At 35.6% G+C, this 17,928-nt stretch overlaps 1 protein-coding gene across 8 annotated transcripts in view; it reads right to left on the bottom strand.

The window, feature by feature from the left end:
- Positions 1-85: 85 nt before the first annotated feature.
- PPP3CB (protein phosphatase 3 catalytic subunit beta) overlaps positions 86-17,928 on the bottom strand; it is a 47,947-nt gene continuing 30,104 nt past the window's right edge. For 2 of the 8 annotated variants that reach the window (XM_060286077.1, XM_060286079.1), the window contains exons 10-16: positions 15,920-15,997; positions 10,907-10,933; positions 8,755-8,839; positions 7,926-8,023; positions 7,554-7,604; positions 3,102-3,131; positions 86-1,692 (exon numbers count right to left, since the gene is read on the bottom strand). In XM_060286077.1, coding sequence (XP_060142060.1) covers positions 1,514-1,692; positions 3,102-3,131; positions 7,554-7,604; positions 7,926-8,023; positions 8,755-8,839; positions 10,907-10,933; positions 15,920-15,997 — 548 coding nt within the window. In that variant the 3' untranslated portion in view covers positions 86-1,513. The remainder of the gene's footprint in view (positions 1,693-3,101; positions 3,132-7,553; positions 7,605-7,925; positions 8,024-8,754; positions 8,840-10,906; positions 10,934-15,919; positions 15,998-17,928) is intronic. The other 6 variants (XM_060286078.1, XM_060286080.1, XM_060286082.1 and 3 more) reach the window with 6 other exon arrangements.

The raw sequence follows: 17,928 nt of genomic DNA, 5'->3' as shown, positions 1-17,928 counted from the left end.
TCTACTAACAGGATTTTCTGATTTGCATGAGGTCAAATCAGACTACATCTTCCAAATAAAACCCAACACAGAGATAGGAGCAGCGGCCCATGCATGGAATTTATTGTGTGCTACTGTTTATAAAATACTCAAATAGTCCTGCACATGCATAATATTTCCAACTTAGAAAGGAGACCATACAGGGTGCACTTTCTGGCAAACAAACAATAGATGGTTCCGCTGCCTGGAGCTCTGAGTTGTATTCCAGGGCATGAGGGAAGCAGGCCACCAAAGTAAAGGGAAATACCAAACTACTGTGGCAATCAATACAGGTCAGTAATTGTGAAAATTAGCACATGGTTCCATTTAGTCTAACCAAGCAGTTCTGTAACTATCAAAAGAAAATGTTCAACATGCAGTCTTGACTTTTATGCTTCCACTAACATCTGAATGACTGAACAGAACTGTTGCTTCTATGCTGCACTGCTTAATCAAAAACACTTCCAGAACATTTTAAAATTTCCTTTGCATCAAAACATAAAATGATAGGAAGCCAGCAGTAAATCACCCTGGTGGCTATTTAAGCAACTTGAGTACTCACAGTAAACTAAAATTTCTCATAACATCTAGGTAACCTATACATGTCGTACCTGTACATCATAGGTCTATATATTAAATATTTGCAAAATGAAAACATGCATACACAAAATACGTCAAGTTTTACAGACATGATTTGAATTAAAATTTACTTTGACAATGTACAAACTTCTTTTAAAGTACCTTAAATGAGTAATTCTGTAATTCTTCATAATTCTGAAATTTAGAGATTTTCTTCTTAAATCTCTGGGGTGTAAATCTCAAAAGATCTGGGCAAGAAAGATTCTAAATTAGTTTTTGGATTTGTGTACAAGTAAGAGAGTCTGCCTAGAAATAGGTTATGCATTCATAATTGAAAAATACCAAGACTATATTACAGAATTAGCCACATTTAGGAACTACAGACCTAAGGTCAGCATTTTGTATAAATGCCAACTGGGTTTCTCAGCATTTTGCCCATAATTCAAAACACAGCTTAGTAACCTCGGAAATGTATTTTAAGACCATGCTAACTCATCCTTTAAAGACATTTCATGGGGGAAAAAAAAAGTCCACATTATCTCTTAGGATTGTATTTGAAGTTATGGTTGAAAAACAAAATCTAATTCTACTGAGGGGAAAAAGAAATCTCATTTGTAAACTTAAATGTGTGAACCACAAGCATAAATGGAGGTGTAGTTGCCCTCCACTGGAAATTGCCCCAAGCCCCTTGCTCACTGCTCTCCACCTTGGCAGCGATGACCCAATCTTATCAGATAGCACAACATGTCCCAGGGCCCTCAAGCCTCCATCCAGGAAGGGGGCTGGGGTCTCAAAAGCACAATGGTTTCTCCAGAGGGACTGTGACATTTACAGTCAGCTTGACCGACCCCTCCAGCTCCTCGGGTGATCTGTCCATTTGGGGCCCGAGCTGTGAGAGTCCCTGGGAAGCCGTGGGTCACTGGGCACCATGGTTGCCAGTCCCGTGGTTCTCAGTGGCATGTGCGGTGTTCAGAGAATTGAAACCATCTTGCTGTACAGCATCTTTCCGGGGTGGCATTCTCTCATTGATCCTATCCAAACCCTTTGCCTCTTCAAAACTGCAGATTCTATGTGGTGGAGAGAATCCTCGTATTGCTTAACAAAATGCAAATTTGATACGTCAGTAATTGAAAAACATTTCTGAGATTTCAAAAACATAATTAATGATTTTTAAGAAGAAAGAAATTAGTTGTACATAGCAACATTTAAATCTTACTTTAACTGAAGCCTATCCCCATTCTAGATTTCCCCTTAAAAATGTGAAATGTTTAAACCTAAATATAAACATGACAGCTTCATAGACGACAAGTGTTACATAGCCTTAAAAAACACACACACACAAAAATAATCCTCCCCTGCCCCCAAGACCTCCAGGCAATGGTCTCAGGGTCTCAACCTGACTTCTACTACATCAATTATCTCCTACCTCAGGCCCTAAGATCACCAGTGACTATCACAGTAAGGCAGCAACAAGAGTAGGGGCAAGTGAGGAGGCTAAACAAGGTTAATCCTCAACATACAAATCTGTACCAAGAGCGTGGGAGAAGAAAAGAAAGTTAAAATTTAGCAGATCAGAACTACCTTGGAGGTCAAGGTATTATCGCCCCATTACCACCAATATGAAATGAAAAAGGTAGGAAATGCCTCCAGGAGTTAGATCTGTGTTTGGCAGATTGTAAAACGTATTTATAGTTCCATATTTTAGGAGATGTTTTCCTTAATTCACTGGCCATTCACTGCCTGTTCTTTGGAAACCCAAATCAAAATAAACGGCAATCCTCCTCCAATTGTTATGGTTTCTCATTCACTTCATCTGGAGTGATGTATCCTCTATTATTAAAATGTACATTAAAAAAATTTCCATACTATTGGTTATAATTTGGTTGCTTTAATATGCAATCCCTGGGACTCAGAGTCTGTGCATGTGAACCAAGTAAGGGGTTGGGGCAGCAAAGCTTTCAGCAACGTGGAATACCAACCCAATACATGATATACGCGATGTAATATTATCAGCAAACACTAGCCCAGACTGCAGCACAAAATCACAGTGACAACTCTGCACTCTCAGGTGAATTACTGAAAATGAGTATGTCATTTTTATATCATGAGTATACCAAACCTACATCTAGAGAGGATTGCACTTCAGAATTTAAAAATCTGAGTAGCACACAATCATGCAAAATATGGAACAGATCTTTATTTGCAACTGTAAATGCTATAATATTATACCATAACATGCTGTACTCTAAAGAATTCTGGAACATTAAATGCTGGTCGCATTACTATACTAGAAAAGGGAAAAAACCAAATTGTCACTATGGAACTCAGTCCTTGTGATTTAAAAAGAAGAAGAAGAAAAAGATATGACTGTTAAACTTGATGAGTCAGTGAGTCTGATTCATCTTGGACTGTGCAAGCTAGAAGTAAGACACACCCACAGGACATTCACTGATGCCCACCCACACACCACAGATCTCTGCCCAGTGCAAGGACTCTGATCGTACCTTTTTCAGCCTCAATAGCCTCAACTGTGGCTGTACAGAAGTGAGCAGAGGCATGCAAAATGAATGAGAGAGATGAGAAGGGTCATATCGTACAGCAGAAAAGGCAATGATTACTTAAAATATAACAGTACCCCATACTACATTATCATTTACAATTTAACATATATAGTACCCATATTAGAGAGCCCCATCCAATCCCCCAATTCCTGACACAGCACAGTTTACACACAGCACTAAGACACCATCGCTCAGAGCACAGAACACATAGACCTATTGTAAACACAGACACCTCAGCATCCATGCAAATGCACACTAGTATTAATTACCCATCTTGAATTCAGTATTTTGATGACGTTAGAATTTTCCAACATGTTTATTATGTCACATCCATCACAATCACAAGGAAATTCTCTAGAGTGAAATTATGATGGTAGAATTGCAGTAGAGCAAACAGAATGAGATTCTTTTCTTTCATGTCTAACTTATCACCAGTTGGTCCCCTAAGATATAAACTAGAAGGGGTCAGCAATGCTTTTCCTGTCACTTCTAATTCATAGGGCAAAGCATAAGCTGCAAAAGTTGGTATGGCTACAATGAAATTTATGGTCAGTAAACTTGGTGAATTACTCTAATTAGAACAGTTCCATAGTGCTGTCCTCTGTGGGTAATCTAAAAGGACTCCTCTTACCTACTAGAAACATCCTTTCTATTATAACTGGTGTTCCAAATATCTAAAGATATCTAAAGATATCAACATGTAACATATATAAAAATCCATTTATGTTCAGTGTATCACGAACTCAAATCTACCTCAGTTACTAACAGCCTCAAGTGACAATAAGAAGGCTACTGAGCATGTTTTCAAGCCCATCTACCAACTAGAGAGGAATCAAGAGATAGAACTGAGGTCTTACTGGCAATAAATCCTGTTCATTTCATGATATGGACATACATATAGGTCATATAAATGAGAAATACATTCTTGGTATAGCTTGTCTCTGGCCCATTTAGAGAATTGCAACATATTTAGTCATACATATTTTTGTAGTCAAAGATTCTTTTGGTTCATTTCTGGGTTCAAACTGTATAAAGCACTCACACTGAGGACCAGGACCAAAGATTGCAGAGGACATTATTGCCTGATAATACTGCCAAGTCTCAATTCTTACTTTACCCAAAGTGTACAAATTCATACTATTGATAATGTTCCATCCCTTCTACTTTGCTTCTTCAATGATAAGGCCAATTAGAATAATTATTCCTAAAATGAACTTTTAGCAGTACACATGATTTAGAAATAATAAAATTTATCCAAAGCAGTTATTAATGTGAAAGGACACTGATGAATCTAAGGAATTAAAGAAGGCTAAATTAGATGTTTGTAATCTCAATCAGATAGTAAAGTGGGGACCCCCAAAAAAGGAGCATAAACACTGAATAAAGGAAGAATTAATTTTTCTCAACTGTTAAATCATATTACAAATTAAAGCAGATATACTTATTGTATACCCACTGTACTTATTTAAATCACCATTTAAAAAATCTAGCCCTGTACACTTGGAAAATACTCTTGGAATTTGTCCAGACAGAAAACTGGGATAAATGACCCACCTCTACTGGATCAGCCCTGGAATTCCTATTCTTCAAAACATGGACTATTTTCTTTATAATTTAGAAATTAAATAGGGAAAAATAAAATGCCTATCAGAATCTATGTTTTAAAGAGCTTGTGGTAACAGAAGTGATTTTATATGAGATATTTCATAATTTGTATTTTACATATAGTAATAAATTAAAAAACTGATTATCACTGTAAGAATTAGTATCTATTTTAGTATGTCAATAGTTTTAAAGTCTATAAAATTTTTTTTCAAATTATGAAAATGACAATACACTTTTGGGGGCTTTTAATTTTATATGCATTTTCTAGGTCAATTTATATTCTCTGCTCTTTCCCAAGGCCTCTAAATGCTCCTAAATGCTTTTTAGGACACAAAATGTACATCACACTCAAAATTGCATACCATGTTAAGTCTGAATGCTTAGAATTCAAAGAAGATCATTTGAAGCTTACATATTAAGCTGGAAAGAAAGAGATCTGATAATTGCAAAATTCTATCTGAAAAGCACTATTTTTCCTCAATTTTTTTCAGTTTTATGGGGCATCTTGACATGACCTTACTAAGTTTGAGTGTAATGCTGTTTCAAACTGTGTTCCTCAATACTACACAGGATAAGTGATCAAGAGGAATTGACCTTACTATAATATAGATGGCCACATATTTTCTCATATAGGTCCTCATGAAGGTAGCATTATAATGGCTAGCTCCCAATCAAACTTCCAAGAAGAAAATGCACATAAAATATGATTATCAAATCCTACTCCAACAGAGTTATGCAGTTTGTAAAAACACTTGAGAAATATCATAAATTAACTGTAAAGTTATTGATGAGACAATTTCTATTTTCTGACAATAGGACGGAGGTCTTAGAATTTTAAAACTTTCTTTTTGCAATACTTAGCTCTCAGGTATTCACGTCAGGGGTCATGTCTACTAAAATTTTAAATGTTACATAAATTTTTAAAAATCACATGGGTGATCATACTTCTGTATGAGTTTTGTTATTTGTTTCAAAATGGGTTTGTCTTATGATAGAGAAATCACTTCAACCAAATGTAAACCACACGATCAAGATCCATTGCTGGCAGAGCTAGGGAGCTATCTAGTTTCCCAAATCGGACCCCTTAAGCTCAGCACCATCCAGTAACTCACTCTACGCCGGGAATAGACAGTCCCTTCAGTAAAGCTGTCTTTCAATCCTTCCCTGCAGTTGGGGGTGATTTCAAAGTTGGAAGACTGAGCTTCAGGCTGCATGCAAATTAAGAATAAATAGATGTGCTGAGCTCTCAACAAAGCATGTAATTAGCAGGCACTAATTGCGAAATCTGAAAGAAAGGTTCGCTGTGGATACAACATAAAAGTAACAAAATATCCAAGGATAACTGAGAGATGACCGTAGTTTAGATTTACTTAAGTGTGAGACCCTTTAGGTTTTCTTTTCCTTTTCTGAACAAACAGGAGGAAGGATATGGCATTTTTCAAGTTATTAAAATTCATCCTTTTCTATTAACATTCTTGCTAGTGTTATTGAATGTTTAAGGTCTTCTTAATTTGTTTTAATGAAATTATTTTTTGCTCATTTTCCTAATGTTTACAAGATAATAAGAAAAATGAAGGGCAAGAAATATAAAGAAAATCAGAGCAGATTTTTTTTAAATCAATAAAAGAAACCTCATTCAAAATGAAAATTTGAAGATATAATTTCAAAACATACTTATATATCTCACATATACCAGTAGTGGTAGCAGACAACACAATAACATATAAATAGAACATGTATAGGCTACAAGTAGAAATTATTTATCTACAGAAAAATTCTTTTTATTTATTTAAGCATTTATTATGAGACCGAGTGAAATGAAATTGTGAAAAGTCAATCTAATTTAAATTTATTCAAAATTTAAAATTAAAATTTCCTATTTTTTTGCCTTAAAAATTTGACTAATTACAACACCAAACATGACTGAGAAGACATCAGATCTGTTGCTTCCTGTTTTAATACAACAATGACCCTTGGAGGGCTGTCAAAAGTGACTACAATAAAACATAAATTAAGGCTTTACATATCACATTTTCTGCTTTCCAACCACAAGGGAAAGAAATCTAGACTTTCAGTTATTGGGTATAATCTATAACATTCACATCACTTTCTTCTATTTAATCTGTAATGGGCTTTCAAAAAGTTAACCCAGTATTTACACAAATACTTACTCCAAAAAAACTTAAGATTTTTTTTAAAATATAAAATATTCAATGAGCCAGATTACAGGAATGCTTTACGTATAATTCTTTTTATTTTCATGCAAAATAAAGGCACACTTAATAACACCCTTTCAATTTTGACTTACAGGATTTAAATTCCACCCCTTATAACAATGACTTAATGTCTAACGTTACATTCATGTTGAGAATGCACAAAGTACAGCAACAATGCAGCAAACCTCAAAACAAGGTGCTACAAAGTTGCTTCTACATCAAGACAAGTGTCTGATAGAGTAATTTAACTTAACATACTTTTACAGACATACAGCTAACCTAAAGAGAGACAGACAGATTTAGGAAAGCAGCTACATCTGCAGAGGAAGGAAACAGCGTGTTACAGACAGTCAATTATACATAGAACATTTGACAAACACCACAGAAAACAAACTTTGGCATCATTTACCAGGGTACAAAACCTTGCACAAATGTTTTGGCAAGTGAAGTGCATAAGTAATGTTCTGGGGCTCAAGCAGATTGTTAATTCTAAAATTAACATCTGAAAATGTAAGCACAGTCTAATACAATTACATAAATTAGAAAGATAAAAAAATAAGAAACTTGGAATTACATTTCCATTTAAGTAATATGGATATCCTTGATTCACATTCTGAAACTGAAGCTTTAAAAAGAAAATGGTGCATTAGACAAACGAATAAATATTTCAGACATTATGATATGAGTTATTCCCATATCATTTCATGAAAAGCTGAGAGACCGATCATTATTTTCAATTGAAAGGAATACCCATTTTATCATTTTCTGGCCTGGTCAGGTTATTAATCAGACACTACCTATCATATAGTATTCTGCTTGTATCAGCTGCTGAGACAAGAACTAAAAAGCAGAAAGAATTCCCTGCATGCATTATGTGTATTGTTAGCAAAAGAGTGAGGTGTGCCCCAGTCCATGTGAGGCACAGCAAGTTGCATAACATCATTACCACTTTGCAGGGTCTGCCGTCCTCCAGCTAACACTCCACTAGGCAACATCCCTGTGGGAGTCAGGCCCTTGAGTGTCAGCACACTTTCACTCTCCTCCCTATAGCAGAGAGATATAACAAAGATCAGAGACGTCCAACAAGTACTTAGGTTAAAAGAGGAGATGGGGCCCAGATGTAGGCCATGTATGTAACTTATGACATTCATTGCTATTACCATATTTTCCTCAATTCCAAGATATACATTTTTCCACGTTCTAAATGTTTCAGATATGAGGGTATGCCGTACAACTGAGACATATATTGTTCTTCCTGAAAAGCTTTATTAAATATGTGGTGAGATTCATCACCAATGGGTATCATAATATTGATAAAATATGGTATTTCATGTCTGATATAAGCAGTTTTGCAAACAAATTTTTAAGGACTAACTCATTCATGTGCACCCTTAAACCTGGTCTTCCTGAATTAACCCCAGGAAGACAATTTGTGACTCCAGCAAAAAGGACTTCCTTTATAGATGAGCAAGTTCATCAGGAACACTCTAAAATGTGCCCCCTCCTCCTTATTATGCTCTAATTTTAAGGTGTAGATCTAATACTTTCATCACAGAAGGACAAGAGATGCCAAAGGTGAACAATAATAATCACAAGGGTCAAAAATACTAGTTTCAAAGGGATCTGTGTTCCCCTCTTCAACATGTAAGTATACAACTTCTTTATAGAAAGAATGCTACTATATTGCTTTTAGATATCAAACAGGACACCGCTTATAATAAAGTATAATAAAAGTGATTTCTGTAAAACAAATCATTGGGAAAATATATCATTACCTGAGAACAGAGAAGACCCTTGCCATCTTGCCAATTGCTCGAATTTTGTTTCTTATGATTTCTTTCCGGGCTGCAGCTGAACCTACTTTCAATGGAATAAATAGAAAGAAAGACTCAAGTTTAGGGCATCCATACTTGTACCATTCTATTAGCCTGCTTCACTCTCATCTGAACCAACACCAAGCCCCTCGCCACCAGCTCACATGGAAGAAACTAGATGAACTCATGCCAAAAAGCTTCTCTTTCAATGTTTAGCTCAGCACTGATCTAATACTGGGATCTGACACAGATACAACTGAAAAGTAATCAGCCAACTTTATCACTCTCACACTACTGACTAACCAGTAAAACAGCAATGGGAAAGAAACTAGAGTCCAACCTGTATCACAAACCAGAGGACAAAAAAATGGTAACAATTCTACAGTCATTGTTTAATTCTCATGAGAGCCTATGGCATGCAGACTAACAGACTAGAACTGGTCATAACCTTTAGACTTCTGTTTGATTATCATAAAAGCCTTTAACATGCAGGCTGGAAATATCCCATCATACTATGACAAAAGAAGCTTCCTTGCTCAAAGTTAGTCTGCAAACAGTGATATGAAGCGACTACTGGGCAGGTGACCCAGAACGAGGGACCATAGCAGCATTTCAACAATGTACATCTCAACCTCATGGACTAAGTGTCCTCTAAGGTCATGCAAATATATACAAGCTTTTACATCCCTAGGTGAGTATGACACAAGGAGAGTGAGCAATGAGAAAAGACTCCCCAAAAAACATGGCTAAAGAATCACTAATGCTTCATCTCCAAATGGTTAGCTGCACTGCCTATCACTGATACAGAAGAGAATATATCAAAATAACTGAATCTTTGCCTGAATAAAGACTCAGAGGTTGTTATCTTCCTTCCCTTGGCCTCCAGAAAGAACAACAACAATCTCAGTCCTGTTATCTCATATACAGCAACTAGAATCACTCTGGACCCAAGAGTGTGGTTCCTTAGAACTGTGCTTCAACATGATGAAAACAAACATATGGAAGCACCGTGGTTGAGGAGAAGGTTAAGGAAAGGCTAAAGACACTAGACCAAAAGGGGCCTTAGGTACACAGAGGTCTGAACAACCAAAAGTCTTTTGGGCTAGAGCATCTTATTTAAAATTCAAGCAGTCCACAAATACATATAATTAAAAACTAAGATGATGACTGGACCTTACTGCAAGGAAACAGAAAAAGAGATCCAATTTCAAAGATGAAAACAAAAGACATATTTTAGAGAAAATAGGCTCCACAACCATGTTTATGATGCTCTAAGTGTAATATTATGAGTGCTGAAGCTATAGCTTTTACAAATCCAAAACTGTGTAGGTCCATGGTACTACACAGGTATTTCTAAGATGCCAAAAAAATTACTTAAAATCTCAAAATCATAGAATATTGGAATCTGAAGACATTAGAGATACTGCAAAGTTCAATTTCCTCATTTTATAGACAAAGAAACTAACTTTACTAAGTGTCTTGTCCAAGGACATAGGGTAAGTCTGATTCTCTTCAAATAAATTAATATATTTTGTTTTAAAATTGACAGAATTTTTGAAATAGCCAGACTGGGGGAGAGGAGTACAGAGATGGGGGAGGATGGCTGTAATGAGATACATTCACATTTTCAGCCTTAATTTATATATCTATAAAACTGAATGATATGTAAACTATACTGATTTCAAATTAAAAATTCACTGGAATATAAAAACACTTTACAAATCAGGATTTTAAATCAGTCTACAAACACATCATGCATAATATTAAAGTAAATGTCCACAGTAAAATTACTTTGGGGAATCAGACAGACAATCAAACACCCCTAGTCATGCAGGGAAAAGTACAAAACATTACAAATAAGCAAAAGAATGAAATTTTAAAACAAGAGGAATGAAAAAGAGGGAAAAATATTTCCATGCACAGAAAGACAGATATCTTGGAATATGACTTCTAAAAACATCAAATTCTAACTTAGATAAAACTTAAACTAAATTTGCACAAGGCCCAAGAGGACTCTGCATAAGTATACTTAATGAATACACAAACTTACATGGACATGAGAATAACTTATGAAGTCATATTTCAAAACAATGTTACTCTGTCTGGTCTGTACCTTTTTTATTGCCATATATGAGCCGTTCTTCAGATGGAGAGTCCAGAAAAAAGGAAGTGAATGATGGAGAAAAGGTGGTTGAGACAAATAAAAAGATAGAGATTTAACTTGGCAGTGGTACTGAAGAATGAATGTAGAAAGAAAGGGAGAAAAATGAAGGTCCTCATATTTGAAATTTGAAAAATGTAGTACTGTAAGATCTGGCAAATAAAGGAGGGATGCCACTGGGTAGAGCTCTAAAGGAAAGATTTCTTAAAAGATATGTGTTCAGAAGAAATTATGGACAGAATGACTATAATATTTGATGAAAGTAGACAAATTAGGGACAGAAAAAAACACGTGAAAACACATAAGACTGATAAAAGACTGTGCTAACAACAATCGCACATTTATATTAATACCCTTAAGGAAATGTGTCACCCATGGAAGTATGTTAAGTGAAAGGTAATGACACAAATGAGATACAAACTCATGTGGTTCTTCAAGGACACCAACATCTGCAAAATCTGTAGCATACACAGAGAAATGTAGGTAACTTTATAAACTACCTCAGTGGAAAACCTTACCCACTCCCAATAAAGGAAAGGCTAAGCCTCCCACACTCCATAATAACAAGAGCACACAATTTCTTGAATCAGAATTGTGGAACTTTTGCACATACTCAGGATCAACAGTATGTGCTGTCTGTTCCCAGTCCAATCTGGGAGTTTTAGGGACATCTTTTTGCACAAATAGCAACAGATTGTTTCAAAGCAAGTAATAGCTCTTAGAGTAGGCAGCAGAGATGTCTCATTTGAGCTTTCCATTCTAATGCTGAGATACATGATTCCATTATAGGAAATGCAAAGTTTTAGTTTAGTAAAACTATAACACATATGGATTATGTATTTCCTTTACCAAACTCAAGACAAAAGATAAATAACTGAAAGAAACAGTATGCATTCTAAATATCATAGAAATCAGTGTTCAGAAATTCCCTTTAATGATTACATAACACCTCTAAAAGGAACACTATGTGCATTTACACATGCAATATGTTTATGCAAATTTTTGCCTTTAAAAATAAACCCACATGTACATTAAACAATACAGAATACCAAAGGCCATCACTTAAGAAGAAAGAAAGTCTTATTCCTTTAGCCAATTTCAGCCTTGAATATGCAAAATCTACTCTTTCCTTCCTCCCAGTGGGAAATGTCCAATCCTGTTCTTTCCCTTCCCCCACAGAAAAGCTAAACCCTTATTGTGTCTCCACAGCAATCCCCAACCCAACAAGTTTTCTTTCTAAGTCAGATTTCTTCCCAGGCCCAGTCCATAACATGGTTCCACCGCTGAGTAGGAAAAGGGGAAGGAGAGGAGAGAAGGTATGCTATCATGCTCAAAGGAAAGAAGAAAAGACAGGGTTAAGGGGAAGAAATAAGGGAATATGTGTAAGAAAGGGAAACAAATGTAGTTCTAGTAGCTCTTTTCCCTATCCCATCCTAGTATCTATCCTAAACTCCTCCCCTTTCCTCCATTCCTCAAGGTTCTTTCTCCCCCACGCCACTCTCATTCCTTGATGCAAACTCCCATACCCATATTCAAAAAATTTTCTTGGGCTTCCCTGGTGGCGCAGTGGTCGAGAGTCCGTCTGCCGATGCAGGGGACACGGGTTCGTGCCCCGGTCCAGGAAGATCCCACATGCCGCGGAGAGGCTGGGCCCATGAGCCATGGACACTGAGCCTGCGCGTCCGGAGCCTGTGCTCCGCAACGGGAGAGGCCACAACAGTGAGAGGTCCGCGTACCGCAAAAAAAAAAAAAAAAAAAAATTTCTTGGCGTCCCTGCTCTTAATACTTGGTAGTGTAAGGGTGAATAAATGTGGAGTAATTGCACCTGCCATGTTGGCAGTGAAGGGAGATCTATTTCTAGTATTCAAAGATGGAACTCAGTGTATTTTCCCGTAGAAACATTGTCATAATTTTTTAAATTACTTAAAGAGTGGGAAAGAATTTTCATCCTCTCTATTCCCTCAATCTATGGAAGAGAAGATTTTGAGAAGTTGGGTGACTTTCCCAAGATTACACAGCTAGTATAATGGTAGCACCGACACCTGAACCACTGATCCTTTTCACTAAACTACAGTGCCTCTTTAATGATCAAATTTGATTCATCTCTGGAGTGTAAGAATGATATAACAAGTTGATAAATAAGCATAATTTATCATTAATAGGAAAAATGTTGATAAGATACATAAAATCTCATTAGAAGGAATATAATAAAATTTTATATTTACTTCTGGTTGAATTCCCAAAAATGATTCAGTATCTATCTTCTTATAAATCATCAGTATCTAAACCAAGTACTATATTAGACTTAACAAGGAAATTTTTTCCCTTTTTACTATGGAAAGAGGACTAAAGCATCACCTATCACTACTCCTATTTAACACTATTAACAATATTGATACAATTTTTTTTTTTTTTCGGTATGCGGGTCTCTCTCACGTTGTGGCCTCTCCTGTTGCGGAGCACAGGCTCCGGACACTCAGGCTCAGCAGCCATGGCTCACGGGCCCAGCCGCTCTGCGGCATGTGGGATCTTCCTGGACCGGGGCACGAACCCGTGTCCCCTGCATCAGCAGGCGGACTCTCGACCACTGCGTCACCAGGGAAGCCCAGATACAAAATTTTTGAAGTAAAAGAAATAAAAGGTAAAAATGTAGAAAATAAACAGTATCAGCCTTATGCAAATGACATATTTTTTAAAGTGAAGGAAAACAAAAATTACCGTAGGAAGTAATTCTGCTGATCCAACTTGTTGAACATAAGATAAACCCACAAACATATAATTCCTTTATACAGTCAGAAAATATAAGAGAGATACCAGTTGCAATAGTAATAAGAACATAAAACACTGAAATATTAATTTAACTTGGTAATAACAGATTTTTCCCAAAGAAAAACTATATAATTTTAAATAATTATATATTAAATATATTAAAAGGAGTAATTATAGTAAATGAACTAATTATATAGAGCAAGAGATTTTGATCTTAGTTTAGAAAATTAAATATTATTTTTTAAAAACTTCCTAGATTCAGATATAGATTTAATGTAACACCAATTAAAACTCCTACTAGATAGTTCACAGAATTTGACAAATTAACAGAAAACTCTATTGAAAAAATTAGTGGAACATGTACAAAAATGATTTCATTATATTATTGATCATTACATCAGTACCTATAAAATTATGAAGTAGGAACTATTATCTTCATTTTGAAGATAAAAAAACTGAGGCTCAGAAAGGTTAAGTAACTTGCCCGAGGTCACATAGCCATTATGAGCAACTAGAATCTGAACCCAGAACTAGTCTTACAACAGTGATTGCAGAACATGGAAAATAAATATTTAGTTAAAACTATTTAAAAATTTTATGGAAAAGACAGATATGATGAAATATGTTAGAACTAAAAGCTTCTACAAAATATCATAGAGAATTAAAATAAGGAAAAATTAATATTATTCATTAAATCTTATTATCCAAACAAAAAAAGAACTGATATAATTTATTTCAATGAACAAAACTATAAACCAGAGTAAAAGCACATCCCTGCCTGCCACCAACAGATGGCACTAGCAGACACTTGTATATAGTCACTTTGTGCTTTCAACAAATGGACTTAAAATTGTGGTTAAGAATCAAACCTGTTGGTAAGTAGAGAAATTTCTAAACAGTTTTTACTCAGATTTTACTTGTTAAATGGTCACTTGATAGGGACAGTTTACATAGTTGGGAAAGCAGATAGTAATTTCTCCCTTAGCATCATGAGAATTCAAAGAAATGTAAATTAAACCAACTGTAATTTATAGCCACCAAGCAAAATAAGTAAAAACAACCAAAACCCAATTAGGTGGGCCTGTGAAGAAATACAGGTCTATAGATTCATTGCTAGAAACACTTCATATTGGTCCAATTTTTATGCAAAGTAATCTGGCAGTTCATAGCTAAAATAATGAAGCTAAAACTCTTCATTCTCTTTAACTCTGTAATTCTCTTCAAGAAATTTATTCCAAGAAGGAAAATTAAAACTATTGTATGAATGTTTATTGCATGCTATTCATAATAAAGATAATTTAAAGCAACCCAAATGCCAAACAATATAATACTAACTACAAAGATTATGGTATATTGATATACTTAGAAATATGTAGGTATCGAATTTTACCAATATGTAGACCATGTTTAATACATGGAAACATTTATATGAGAATTAAAACTATGAAAAGTATGCTGCAACAAAGATGTGAGGGGCATATGGAAGGGAATAAAGAGTTTTCAGCTTACAAACTGTTTATGTTTTTGTTCATTCAGTTAATTAATATAAATATTTAAATTTAAGTTCTAAATAAAAACTTCAGAACATAAAAATAAAAGTAATTTTGTTTCTATTGTATTAGTTTATACTATAAATGTGCATTAGGTACATAGGCTGGTTGGCTTACATAAGAACTAACAACCATGTATAACTTTGTATGGAAAAAATGCTTGCTGAATTTTAAACTAAACTAACAAGTGGTCTCTTAGAACATAACCACTCATAAATTGAGAACAGCTTACTTTGAGTTTTCAAAGGAAGAAGTGACAACGGCATTGGGTATTCAGGTATGTTTCTGATGCACTAAGAATACAGTACCAAGGAAAAAAAAGCATTTTTATCCTCCCTTCTCTAAGTAGTGTCCATATTCATGAAGAACCACATTCTATTAGCACTTCAATTTTCCTTTCCTTCTGTTCTTTCTTCCAGATTTCCCCTTTCCCTAAATTCATTTTCTTCCCCATACCAACAGAAAAAAAAAATTACTAAAATGATTTTAAAATCTTAAAATAAATAATATCTGAAAAACTGACTTGTCACTTATCAAATAGCATAGCCATTTGAGAGCAATGACTATATTTTACAAGAGTATATTAAAGCTGGGCAGTTAAAAGATTCTATTTCACAATAAAAAACAGTAAAATGAATAGTCATACCATCAAACTGGTCTTCTCCTTCAGTCATAAGTTCATCATCAGAGCAAATACTCAGAACATTTACCAACATTTCTGTCACTATTAAAAAAAAAAGTTACACATTAGTTTATCATATTCAACTATCTATATGTATACAGGGCAACTATTTATACAAATGATCCAAGAAGACGAACATATTCTGATAGCAGAAATGATGGAATTAAAAGCTATGAGGGCTTTTAAAATGAAAGAAATTAAGTGGCTAACGAGCCTGAGAGATTCTTTATGGAATAAGTTTTCAGGTCTCTCAGGAAAAAAAAATGAAGCCCCCACAGGGCTAAGAACAGGGATGAATAACATCTAAATACATACATTTAAATTCTTCATTTATGGATACAGCATTAAGGAGTAAGAAAGGGACCTCCCTGGTGGTCCAGCGGTTAAGACTCCGTGCTCCCAATGCAGGGGGCCTGGGTTCGATCCCCAGTCAGGGAACTAGATCCCGCATGCTGCAACTAAGACCCGGCACAGCCAAGTAAATAAATACATATTTAAAAAAAAAAAAAAAGGAGTAAGAAAAAACCATGGCACAGTTCCACTGTTTCAAAAAGTTTCAGGATTCAATCTTTTAAAAACTGGCTCCAGCAATTCCCCTGAAACTTAATTCCTAAGACTACTAATGACTATCTAACAACTGGAACCCATGGTTCTTTCTTAGGTTTAATTCTCCTTCACCGTTCTATATATTTTTTTGTCTTCTCTTTTCCCTTGGTTTCCAGGATTCTACTCTTCTGTTTTTTCTACCTTTCAGACTATTTTTCCCACAAATTTGGACATTCTCAAGATTCTCTCTGCAGTCCTGTTGTTTTTATATGTTCAATCTCTTGGTGATTCCATCCATTATTATGTATTTTCAACTACCACCTTTTGAAGATGATTCCAAACTCTTTATTGCCAGTCTCGACCTCTCCTTCAATCTCTAGATTTCCCTGCTGGTTTTACTGCCAACTGTCTCAGACTATTTGTATATCGTCTGTTTCCCCTACTAAAATGAAAGCTTCATGAGTGCAGGGTGCTGTTCTGTTTACTACTGCATCTCCAGAGCCTGGTACTATGCCAGGCACATGAGAGGCATACAGTAAATATTTGACAAATGAGTAAATAAAAAAATTAAAGGTATAAGCAAATTTCAATTAATCATAAAAACGCCTATTGAATATTAGCCCCTGGATGTCCTGATGGCACCTTGAAATGGACACATTCAAACAAAATTCAATACTGCCCCTATTATTTCCCCTATAGTATATTAATAGCACACCACATGTCAGGCACTGTGCTCAAGTTCTGGGATTCAGATATAAAAGGTCCAGTCTCTACCCTGTAAAAGCTTACTAACTACTAAGGATAAATAGTTATATATATACATATTATATCACAAAAAAGTGATGAGCACTATGCTGAAAGTACGCAGAGTTATGCACAAGATCTGCTGAAGAAAAGAAGGCTTTTGGGACTTCCCTGGTGGAGCAGCAGTTAAGAATCTGCCTGCCAATGCAGGGGACACAATTTTGATCCCTGGTCCAGGAAGATCCCACATGTCACAGAGCAATTAAGCCTGTGTGCCACAACTACTGAGCCTGCACTCTAGAGCCCGCAAGCCACAACTACTGAGCCCGCATGCCATTACTGAAGCTCACGCACCTAGAGCCTGTGCTGTGCAACAAGAGAAACCACCACAATGAGAAGCCCGCACACTGCAACAAAGAGTAGCCCTCGCTCACTGCAACCAGAGAAAGCCCACGTGCAGCAATGAAGACCCAACGCAGCCAAAAATAAATAAATAAATTTATTTAAAAAAAAGAAAAGAAGGCTTTTGGTAGAGGAATCATGAAGTAGAAATTTGCCAGGTGGAGAGGGCAGATAAAGCACTCTAAACAGAAGTTAGAAAAACTATGAAGAAGTCATATAGATCAGTGGAATAAAATTGAGTCCAGAAATAAAACCTCACATTTAAGGTCAACTGATTTTCA

The sequence above is a fragment of the Globicephala melas genome, chromosome 16 (genome assembly GCF_963455315.2).
Source record: "Globicephala melas chromosome 16, mGloMel1.2, whole genome shotgun sequence".
NCBI lineage: Eukaryota > Metazoa > Chordata > Mammalia > Artiodactyla > Delphinidae > Globicephala > Globicephala melas.
The sequence above is the reverse complement of the archived record's forward strand: the minus strand, read 5'-3'. Positions and strand labels throughout refer to the sequence as shown.